The following is a 12,093-nucleotide window of genomic DNA, read 5'->3' on the forward strand; positions in this document are numbered from 1 at the left end:
GCGCGGGCGGGGCACGCCGGGAAGGCGAGGCCGGGGCGCCTCAGGGCCGCCGCCCGCCCTGAGGGGAGCCCTGAGGGGAGCCGGGGGGCTCCGAGCCCCTGCCCCAGCCCCAGCAGCCCCGAGGGGCGTTAGGAGGTGTCACAATAATAAAAGGAGCGAAGCTTGAGAGCGTCTGGAGTTTTTATTTACATGGCCCGAGCCGGCTCTGTACACGGTCTTTGTTTTGGGAGGGCTAAAAATAAGGAGGCTGGCTCCCGGGAATCATGTAATGAGAGCTATTTTGGGCACGCAAGTAGCCCGAGAAGTGCTGAAGACTCGAATTAGCAAAGTCTGATTTCTGGGACTAATTGCAACTTACAAAAAAAAAAAAAAAATAGGGCAGCTGTTCACTGAAGCACTCAAGGCGGTTTAGCAATTACCAAAACCAGCCTGGGATAAGCTGTTAGCGCGTCCGTATTGTGCTCCCAAACAAAAGCTTTCCCTTTAAGATACAAGAAATGTTTTACAATTGTTTATCAAAACAACAGCATGAATTTTACTCAGAGCAACCATTTTTTTCCCCCCGATGAACAATGCATGAATTCAACAGGCTAGTTTTTATGATAAATTATTTTACATCTATTAAAAATGAAGAACAAATTCATGAAGTCTTCATCTGGATTCTGGAACTACGAAAGGGCACAACCCAGTGCTTCAGCAGGACGTGCTTATATAAAGATCATTCTTCACCACGTACTTACTCAGCCTCACGTTCTGTAACTGATTAAAATATATAAAAAGGCTACTTCTTGTTAACACAGTCTGCACCACATTGCTCCTTGTACCAAACTGGGACAACAGAAACACTGGAGCCAAGAGCAGCCCAAGATGACCATCATCTCAGGGAAAAGGATTTTCCTTAGGTTATTCATCTGAGTCCAAGTCACTGTCTCCTGCAATGGAATGGAAATCTTCACTGTCTTCCTCATCCTCAGACAGGTGGACCTGACTTAATACGCTTGGTCCACAACGCTGTTCCTCTTCTTCTTCCTCTTCTTCAGAGATCTCATATCCTCCGATACTGCTGAAGCTAGTATCTCTTGTGTTGGATTTTGGGTCTGGTTCTTCATAGCTGCCATAGCTAGAAGAAACAACATACACTTATTACACCATAATTTCATATCAGCAATTCTCCATTTAACTTCTATCTAAGTTCTGTAAAAGGTCCCTGGCCTCAGGTCCTTGTGGAACACCTGGAACCACTGCGTACTTTAATTCTGTTTGGCCAGTTTTTAAAAATAAAAACCAGTTCTGATGAAACAATTCTCTACTGGCATCCTCACCCCACTTTGATATACTCAGGGTAGGAAATGCAACTGATTGCTCCAAAACCTTCCATCTGTCACCGTTACTAGAGACAAAAAGGCAGACAGCATAACAATCACCACCAGAGCAGAGCACGTTCACATCCTTTCCAGCCTCTTCTACTGGCTGTTGTCAAGGTACTGGGCTGGACAGATCATTTGCCTGACCCAGCATAACTACTCTTAAGAGCAGGTCTTGATCATCTCTGTTATGAGAGAGCTTGCCCATATAATTATCTTAGGCAAATATCAATAACAACATGAAGGTACTGAATTCCACGAGTGAAAAAATGAACAGAGAATCTAATGCTAATATGCTACAGCACAGCCAAACAAGGAAGAGTAAGTCAGTACTTTCCCAAGACAGCGCAGAAAATAAAGCTGTCCTTGTCATTTTCTAAGAGTGGAACTCCTTCCAAATTACAGAATATGCGTTATTCCTGTTCTTTTGGACATGCATATTCCTTTCAAGGAAGGAAATGCTTATTCTTAGAGGAAAAAAACAAACGTGAAGTTAATCAGTTAATCAGCTAAATCACCTTTTAACTTCAAAGGCATCTCAGTTTCTGAGACGATCTATAAAAAGCTTTATTTGCACTGCTTTCAAAAAACACTATGGAAGTTATTTAACTTACAAGAAAAAAACACTATTATTTTAATTAACTAAGTTGTTTCATTAGAGTCTAACAGCAAAAGCAAAGTTCTGTCAATAAGTAGTAAATTGCAATTATGGCTGCAACATTAAAACCAGTAATGGAATCACTTAAACAACAAGATATTCTTCAGCTTTTCACAATAAACACTTCAGAAACCTTTAAGAGAACAATTTTGTTTTGAAGAAAGAATTGCTTTAATAAGATTCTTAGCTTTAATTACCTGATATTACTGTCCTCCATAACCTGAGATGTCTCCCCACCATCACCTTCATAAGACATCATGCTTTCTTCATTGTCCATGCCCATTCGTGTGTTCTCTTGAAGAACGTGAGGTTGTTTTGGTCTCACTGGATTGGTCTCCACATCTGAATCACTGCCACTCTCACTCAGTTGGATAGCTGTGTAATAAACCGACATTTGGTGATAAATCAACAGGTTTGTTCTGTCAGTTACATACCCATTGTCTTTCTGGAAAGGATCCAATATTGACTGTAAGGAATGTATACAAAGCAGTTTATTGAAAATGTACTAGAAATGGTATCTGGGAGGTCATACCCATTTCTGACATTCAGAAACAACCTCATTTCCCCCACTACTCAAAAGGCCTGGTCTACTTGTCAGTTCTGAACAATTCTCCACCATCATCCCCTAATAATTTTCACTACTAGAACCATAGTAATCTTCCTACTAGACCACATAGCCTACATATCCCTATTTTGCTTTCTGCCCTCTGCTGTATGTCTTTGTGATGGTAAGGAAAGAAGATTAGCTGGGTTTGTGAATGACCAGTTCCTATTCAACCTTTTTTATATAGCAAAGGAAACATACACGAGAAAGGATTATCTCCTTCTTCATCACTCCCATCATCATCATCCTCTCCATCTGACATGAGCAAGTCTTCATAGAGGACGCTGGCCTGAGGCTGCTGGGCTGATCCTTCTTCTTCATCAGCAAGGTCACCATCTGCATCTTCAACTTCCTAGGTCATACAGCACAGGGACAGTGAAGATCAAGCAACATATAAACTACTGCCACTTCCAGCACATTCCTCCTATTTATCAAACAGTTCCCTCCGAAGTATTCTCTCACTTCATAATGCTAACATTTAACACTACAGTTAAGTGTCTAGCTATTGCTATGAATACTGCTGTCTTTCAGGGTGCCAGACACAGAAGACAACCCTTATTCTATGGAGACTTCCACCACAAGGACACAAGTCAACACATAGACTGGCTGGGTTTCTGGAAATATACTCACTGGGGCTGGAGTCTTAGGTTTCCCATCATCATCCTCATCAAACCCTTCAATATCTACGTCAGAGTCTTCCTCGCCCAGCCTACCTCGCCCCTGGCGCATCTGAATGGGGAACACAAATAGCAATACCATTGAGGAAGGTGCTATTCGACACAAGCCAAAGGGTATGACGGACATCCAGACCACGGTGATGGGTAGGGAAACAAGGGAGGTGGGAAGGTGGGGGGAAATATGTATTTATCTCACTCTCAGAGCAAGGACCCTCTCTCTTTATTCCAAGATCAGAGAGCACACAGTCTCCACACACCTTTACCTGATGTGCTCATCTGCAAAAAGGAGGTTTCCAGCCTTAAAAGTGTCCAAGTTCTTTGTTTACCTAGCCTATTTTTGGAAAAGATCACTAGATCTTAAAAAGTGAATGTTTTTGTGGGATATTTTCAAAACGAACATCAGTTTCCAACAATTTTTCTCCTGCCCTTCTCTTCCATTCTTCCCCCAGTCACCACGAGTTCAAGGTAGAAAGGACATGCAGCCTCTGTCCTAAAGACTTTAAACTGGAAATCTACAGAACACTTGAAGAACTTCCGAATCTAGAAGGCATTCTCAAAGCCACAGACAACTGAAATAATAAATAGAACCATTCATATTCAATATCTATTGGTCTGGATTGCTCAGAACAGCTCCCCTAGTCTTTATGGTACCAGCTTCAATCTCATGGCCCTCCTCACCTCCTTTCTCCTCCTGATCATTTAATTTTCATGCCTGTATTACTTTATCTCCTTCTGCTAGTCCTTCTCCTCTAACATACAGAGTAAACACTAAGAAAAATATTCTATGGTTACTGTAACCAGTTCATTTGTGGTGATTTAATACCTTTAACCTGCCTTTTTTTTTTTATTTTACAAGAATGTATCTATAGTGGCAGCCTACACCTATCTCTTCCTAGGTGTTTGTACAGATTGTAATCACCACAGGATGAAACCACAGTAAGCTAATTATCGTCCTCCAAAACTGTAGGATACACTTCACTATTTCCCTATTCAGAATCAATAAGGGATTGCATATTAGCACTCCGCAGTGTGAGTCACCAGGTTTCTACTCCCAGAAGTAGTGAAGCAAACAAATATCTGGCCTTAGGCAGATTCTTTTACAGTGTCAAATTTCCCAGTGCTCTTTACTTGTTTGCTTTCCCATCAGAGCACTCAAAATGAAGGAAATTACACAGCTTTGGAAACAGGTTCCTTTTTCTGCTCGGGAAGCCTGATGATTTTTGTCACCTGTTTCCTACCAAGTAGTTGCCTCCTTTCAGTAATTTGTTTATACAACCCAACTCTCCAAGCACAGGAAAAAATGGAGGATTCTGAGTTCCTCGCTTCTCCGGGGTTGTGAAAGGAGTGTCCATAGCAGGCAAATTGCTCTCATCTTGACAGACTGAAGCATCCTGAGGAAAGGGTTGGTATCATACAAATGAGGTGGCCAACACACGGAAGCAGGACATATAATGTTCTCAGACACTGAAGTGGCACTAAAATACTATGTAGAGAGGCAAGACTGGGATTTCAGAACTAAATGCAAAGTGTGTTTGTTTTCCAGTGTTTATATTACTAAACACTGGTTCAACAAAATAAACATTTATCCTTAGAAGATCAAAGATGGTAAAACGCATGGCTCTCAACCTCAGGTTTGAAGTTTGCCAAATAACAGATTTTAAAATGGAAGGCAGTACTTCTATGCAGTGCAGTCCTGCAGAGGCCAGAATTGTAAATGGACTCCAGAAGGATTAGACAGGTTTATAGAGAATAGGCCTCTCTGCAGCTCATAAAGACTGGTCCAGATGCAACTCCAGTTTAAGGCGCCTGAGCTGCCAATTGCCAGAAGGGCCTCACTGTAAGAAGAATCACCACCGTACCTTTGCATCCACTTACTTCTGGTCCCTGCCAGAGACAGAAGACTCGATTACATCAACCTTTGGTTTGACTCAGTATGGCCCTTTTTATGTTTCTACAATGGAAGTGGTGTAACCACAAACACTGCTATCGGAACTGGAAAAAAAATACTTTATCACATATTGAAATAGCAGAGCTTCAACTTTCAATCGATTCTGTGTAAATCACTGTCTCAAGATTCCCTAAAACTAACACGAGAGATAACCAGAGGTTTGGATAAAGTGCTCCAAAAGCCTGGAGTTTGCATTCAATTTGACCTTCGAACAGTTAATGAGGAAGTACAGATTAGGATTTTGATGCAATGCCCTTTTAAATACACAGTTTAAATATCACGACAACCCTACAAATGTTAAAAGCAGAAGTAATACCATTTAAATTAGGCAAAACAGGCTTCCTAAGAATTTAAACAGACATGTAAACCATAGACAGCTCTCTACTTGCTGTATTTGCTTTTTATATCCTGGAGTCCAGCTCCTGAAGACACATATGGGGAGATAAGTATTAGTCATCACAACTACACTTGAACGAAAGCCAAGCAACCATCAGCAGACCTGCCATCTGTGACAAGTTTGGGAGTGTGGGAAGCAGGAATGTACCTTCAGCCAAGAAGCACGGGGAAAGGGTGGCCATCAGATGACAAGTTCAGGGGAGGCGCTTGTTTCAGCAAGCAGAGAGAAGGAGCTCTCAGAGACAGAGCAGGAGAAAAGACAACTAATAAGCAATTCACTGCTCAGGCCTCTCTTCCTCTCTCCTGATCACCAACTTGGAAAAAAATCAGAACAAATAACACTGCTCGTGGGAAGGAAACCATCAGACGGAGAGGACAATGCTATTTTAGCCCCTGTTTCTCTGAGGCATCGGGATAGTTCTCCATTCCGTTTAATCTTGGTTGAAATGCATCAGTATTGCTCCAACAACTAATCTCCAAAGACTCCATTGCTGCCTGGCACTTCGCACTGCCCAGGAGGTCTTTTCTGCGTCATTCAGTTTCAGTATTCCCACCCCATTAAATAAAATCATCATTCCTAGCAATTTCCTTCTAGCTTCTTGAATGGCACTTACTTTGTTTGTTTTTGTTGGTGACGTGGGTTGTGTTTGTATTTTTTGTTGGTTGTTTTGGTGGGAAAGGCTGGTTACACTAAATATTACCCACAAATTTTAGACTGCTATTCTGGCTCCAGCCATGTAACCTTTGTATATGTATTGCTTATAAAAATTTTAAACCTGTTTTTCTTAAACGTAATCTTCATAGGTCCTTAAATTGTTCCTGAACGTCAAGACCTTCTTTTCTGCTCTGACTTAACTAAAATTAAATGCAACTTTCCAGATGTAATCGCATCAGACATGCACAGAATAGAAAAATTAGTCATCCACAGGTGGTACATACAGAATAACTACAACGAAAGCTTTGCCTTCCTACACTGGGAATACAACATTCAGATTTTGATCATTCAGATATTAGCAGACCAATCATCCAGGGCTTGTGAACTTCAATAGTTTTTCTGAAGAAACAAAAGACACGCCTCAGACACTAGGATGACATTCCCTGAACTGTTTCCTAATTTATCAGGCAGATTCCAAATCAGAGAAGCAGTAAGAATTTTCAGCAATAAGAATTTAAGTTGTCCTTGATACCACAAAGGCAATTTTGTTTTTCAGGAATGAGTCTGTCATTCCAAGTGAAAGAAAATTTTTGCTGATGGTTTTAAAAACAGCTAAACAGCCCAAGTCAAGAATAAGAACTAAAGAAAAAAAAAAAAAAGCCTAAAAGATATACTGCAGACTGATTGAGAACAGTAAACAAGAAGCACCTCAAGATCAAATATTCAGGAAACTGAAACTTAAAAACATAGAAACAAACAAAAAAAAAAAATGAAAACTTTGTGTGGTCACTTGCCTGTGGAGTGTAGGGACCAGGGGTCATAGGATCAAGACTTTCCAGATCTGCCTCCTCTAGCGCTGCTTCCTTAGCAGTAGAGATGTCTCTCTCAAGTTGAGTCAGGTGCTCATCATACTAAGACCAAAGAAGTTTGCTAAGGTTACAGAACAGAAAACTCAAACATACAAAAATATTACAATAGACTTGTCCACATACCTCAGCTAAAGTTTGATAACAGATGTTTACGATCTCCTGGGCTGTTTTTGTGTACTGACTGTCTGGCCCTGTAGTAATAAACAAATCTCTTTATGCATTCTGACATTTGCTCAGTGCCAGCTGGTGAGACAGAAAGACTGTTTTTGGTTACACAGCTCTGATAAGACAGGTCCCTAAATCCCACCACTTTCTGATTTAAGGAGAAACATAAGGCAGGGTTCACATTCCGCTAACAAAGAGCAACCAGTTTGTTCCAGCATTAAAAATATTATTTGGGAAAGTTGTACCATGTCTGCTTCAAGTAAATTCCCAGAAACAAATCACTTAAAGAGAAACGTGTAGTGCACAAGCAGGAAATCCTTCCGAAATGTAACTACCCCAAAGAGCAAAATAGTAAATAAGGCACCATGTGACAGCAAAAACATTACTGTTTAAGCATCTCCTTTCTCAGCAAGAAAGGAAAGAAGCAATCAAGCTCAGGATTTATAGTTTCAGGCTTTGACAACACTAGAAAACAGGTGCTCAGATATATTCATTTAAGGACGGAAGAAGGCTGAAGCCTTATTTTCACCACCTACCATTGTACTTAATGCTGTTGGCAAGGATGAGGTTAACATCATCCAGGAAAGTCTCCCTGTTCTGGTACTTGTGTTTGGAGATATTCTGCAAGAGATCGTCACCCAGTAAGTAATCAAGTCTAAACATTTCTCAAGTGCCTGTTCAGTTCACGCTACACACCTTGCAGATGGTCTCCAGATCCATTGGATTGGCAATGACCTTGTAATAATCAGGAACAAACTTTTTATTAACTGGATGATGAAATGGCCAAGACTGAAAGAAAGAAAACAGACAAGGTTAGAAAGCTTCCATGTAAATTTATTACAGTTTGAGCTACAAATTTCATAAAGCAAGTCTCCAGAACAGATTAACATTCAAAGCATACGGGAAGCATTTATCACATGGCATCTTGAATCCAATAAATTAACTTCAGGGGAGACAGAGAATAAAAATGTACTAGTTGTAACTAGTAAATAGTTTAACTAGGCCTGTTGATACCTGTTTGATAGTGTAATATGTAATACAAAATAATAATCACATAAGAGATTTTTCTATTTACTAGCACTGTTTCTTTCACAATACAACTAGAGTACTCAGCAAGAAAAATCATTGTACAGTAAACAAACAGATCTAATCTCACAACAGGGGGCTATAAATAGTTTGTACAGCTCAGTATGGCATGATGGCACAGGAAAATTCTAAAATATTTTTGTAAACGTCAGAAATGAAATGAACAGAGAATGGAACCAAAGTATTAAAGGGAACAGGCATTCAGACTAATCACTACAGTCTCTTGCTTTTTACTCCATTCATACAGAGTATACATCATAGATAAATCAGTTTTATTGGTTAAAGTGTTTTTTTTTGGTACAACACTGGGTGGACTTGATCAATGAGAAGTCAGCTTGTGTTTGGTTTGCACCTGCAAACTGCACAGAGCACTTTGCAATTGACAAAAGAAAGTGCTGAAATCAGTAGGAGAAAAATGTGTTTTACAATGAAAACTGTTAATGAAAGCCAGTAACTTTCTACTAATGAGAGGCCAAAGTAGGCATTATTAAGGAGTAAGAGCAGCAGGAAAAAGGACAGGAACCCTGCTTTCACTTCTGCTCCGTTACTCCAGTGAATGGGGTCAGTACAGGAATGTCTGCCAGCCAGAAAATTACAGGCCAGCACCCTGACGCAGCACTTTTTTTTTTTTTTTTTTTTTTACAGTGCATTAACAGCCACAAGATGTATATGCCACTGCACTACACAGCCAGTAGACTATAATCAGAATATTTTGCACATCACACGCGCACACACACACACACACTCTCTCTCTAGTTAAGCTACATACATCTGGAACTGCCATCATCTTTTGAGTGACAATGTTATCCAAAATGAAGGAAAAGGCCACTTGGTCATCATCATCCAGGAGGGGATTAATTGCTTTTTCTAATCGAGCCAGTTTATCTTCCTTCTGCAATAGAAATTCGGAATACCAATGACTGACCCTAGATTAATAACGGTTAATATCAGAACACTGTTACAAAGAGATTCCCTTTCACCTTTTTATAAAGACCCTTGTACTTAACAGAGGGTAACAGCCTAGATATAAGCCTGCACACAAGATAAAATAACTAGAGTAATGAATGAACAACTATTTTTTGAGAGAGACTCCAACATGAACTGTTTAAAATTGTAAAAATTCAAATATGCCTTATGAAAAACAAAGTTCCCTTATTGTCTCCTTTTTAAAGCCCCATTTTTTGCCTACTCATGCCCTCTATCTTCAAACACACTGACCACCCCTCCCTCTCCACTCTGATCTCAACTCATTCACAGGACTTGCCTCTTTCAGCTTCTCATCGCACAGGTCCAGCATGGACTGAGATATTTGAGTCAGCGAGTGCTTTGGCCCTGCAAATACACAGCAAGTCCAGTGAGACAACTCTGGCCCTGATGGAAGCTTTTAGAACCCAAAAGGAGAAAAATAAGAAACAAAACACCAAACCACATCAATGAATACATTCTGACAGTGTAATATTTCAAAGTATTAGAAAGACCAACAATAAGAATTAACCAGTAATGCTTAGGGATAAAGGTCATATTTCTGTTGCAGTTAGCAGTCTATTCTCAAATATATTCTCAATATGCTTAATTATCGAAGTTCAGAATGGGTTTTATGACAGGAAACAGTTATTTGTAGCAAATATTTACACTTCTGGTATACATTTTATTAAGTTTTAGAAACCATATGGGAAAGCAGCTGTGGCTATGGAAGACTGGCCACTAAGCCCTCCAACTCTTCTGAGCTTTCAGAGTATAAACCTTAAAATATCTGTTTGTTTCATTAAAACCAGTCAGTAGAGCAGAACTGTTAAGGAAAGTGAGATGGACATTCAAGGAATACTCAGAAAACCACAGATATTTAAATAATTTAATGATTCCTCAGACAAAAAAAAAAAAGTATTTGCAACAGAACTATGAAAAAATCTCTGTAATTAGGATAAAACAGGGACTTAGCTGTCAAAAATAATGACAAGGAAGCAATAAAAGCACAAAACCAGTGTTGTCAGTATCACTCTGACTGCTGTGTAGCTCAGAGAGAGACTCAGCACAGCTGGGAGATTTTTAGCTGCCAAATGAATACTTTTTGGACAAAGACTTTTCTATCAGCAGTTGGAATACAGTTGATCTATAGTTGCTCAATGAATCAGCACTTTTTCCCAGCAGCTTCATGCTCTACTGCAGAATCTATGCTTCTAATTTTTTTAAGCTAGTTTTCTGACCTTCCCAAATAAGGAAAAATTGCAACTAAGAACTAAAAAATGCAAAATCATTACAGTAAGCTGTACTCAGAGCTGCATGTTCTAAGGCAACGGCTCCAAAAAGCACGAATTATTCCCATTTCTATTCAAAGATTCAGCGTTTGCTTCAATATAGCATAATATTGAGAACATAAGTTCACAAGTATCTCCCCACCAATCCATATCTTGAAAGAAGAAAGGAAAGATGCTCATAACAGTCTACTGAAAATGATGCTTTCTTTAAATTCACCCTATATTAAGGGGATATGCAGAACCTTGTTTCAGTGCAGTTTGACTTAACGCATGCACCGATTTCTTCAGCCATTTGTAGGTCTATTAACTGAACTTCAATTACTACATTACAGTCATAATTCAGATTTTTTTTTTTCAGTGATGGAGCCCACTTTCTTATTTATGATTTAGTCCACTGACAGTTATGAAGTCCTTCAGGTATATCTGGAAAACGTTATTTACTGTTGTCATCTGACAGTTACCTTATTCTGCTCTTCTCTTGTTCTCATTATTTCTAAAAGTAAAAGCATTAGCAGAAACAGACTTCCCCTACGTTGTTAATAGCTTACCATTGTATGTCGCACTGTTCTTCACAATTAGTTCCAGGTGTTCTCTGAACTCTTCCCGTGATGGGTATTGCCGCTTACGAACATTTTCACGCAATGTCTGCAAATCCATAGGCCGAGTAATGATCTTATAATAATCTTTGACAACTTTTGGATTTACTGGTGTGTGGAAGGGATATGTCTGAGGATGAAAAGAGAAAAAGGAATGCTTGTTAACATAGTACTAGCACAGTTAGTCTCAGTTTAACTTGCATAGTTGAACAGGTACTAACGTGTAAAGCTTTTACGCAATCACTACTTTAGTTGCACCAAGGAAAATAGGATGCGCTCAGCTCCATGGTGGCTATCATTTTTTTCTTAAAAATGTTCTTTAATACCATTCTGATAAGTATTCTCAGATGACTCAGATGAAATTTTTGGTTATGCATAACAGTAGTCAAGAAACTGCACCTTTAAATTCTCATTTCAACACAAATTTTCACTTTAACCTTTTGATTTTGCAAATTTCTGGTAAAATTTGAAGTAAGAAACAGAGAAGCACTCTTAACAGCTTTTGCCAGTGCCACACACAAAAAGAAGTCCATATTGCTACAAAGAGTGCTGTAGATTTTTTTCTAGTTTTGTTGAAAAAACACATCCCAGGTTTTGAATATGTATCCATACAGAACTATTCAACGTTATTTTCTGATATGGACATTTGCATCTCAAAAAGATTCTGAACTGAAATAAATTATAAAGTAACACAAAAGAACTGGAATAAAGTTGTCCTCCAATAAACAGACATAAAGACGCATTAGTTTCTTAGCAATTTGTTTTCATTGATTATGCTACCTTAATGTGAATTGCTCATACGTAAGCAAGCTTTATTCTT

At 39.3% G+C, this 12,093-nt stretch overlaps 1 protein-coding gene across 6 annotated transcripts in view; it reads right to left on the reverse strand.

Annotated features, from left to right (window-relative positions):
• Positions 1-162: 162 nt before the first annotated feature.
• The window catches only part of TAF1 (TATA-box binding protein associated factor 1), a 29,744-nt gene continuing 17,813 nt past the window's right edge, over positions 163-12,093 (reverse strand). For 5 of the 6 annotated variants that reach the window (XM_084293868.1, XM_084293867.1, XM_084293870.1 and 2 more), the window contains 11 exons: positions 11,226-11,403; positions 9,687-9,754; positions 9,192-9,314; positions 8,033-8,125; positions 7,873-7,957; positions 7,295-7,362; positions 7,097-7,213; positions 3,257-3,355; positions 2,828-2,978; positions 2,220-2,397; positions 163-1,120 (listed from right to left, as the gene is read on the reverse strand). In XM_084293868.1, coding sequence (XP_084149994.1) covers positions 904-1,120; positions 2,220-2,397; positions 2,828-2,978; positions 3,257-3,355; positions 7,097-7,213; positions 7,295-7,362; positions 7,873-7,957; positions 8,033-8,125; positions 9,192-9,314; positions 9,687-9,754; positions 11,226-11,403 — 1,377 coding nt within the window. In that variant the 3' untranslated portion in view covers positions 163-903. Of the gene's footprint in view, positions 1,121-2,219; positions 2,398-2,827; positions 2,979-3,256; positions 3,356-4,613; positions 4,695-7,048; positions 7,214-7,294; positions 7,363-7,872; positions 7,958-8,032; positions 8,126-9,191; positions 9,315-9,686; positions 9,755-11,225; positions 11,404-12,093 lie in introns of all 6 variants that reach the window. The other variant, XM_084293872.1, reaches the window with a different exon arrangement.

The sequence above is a fragment of the Netta rufina genome (genome assembly GCF_964035555.1).
Source record: "Netta rufina genome assembly, chromosome: 12".
In the NCBI taxonomy this organism is placed as follows: domain Eukaryota; kingdom Metazoa; phylum Chordata; class Aves; order Anseriformes; family Anatidae; genus Netta; species Netta rufina.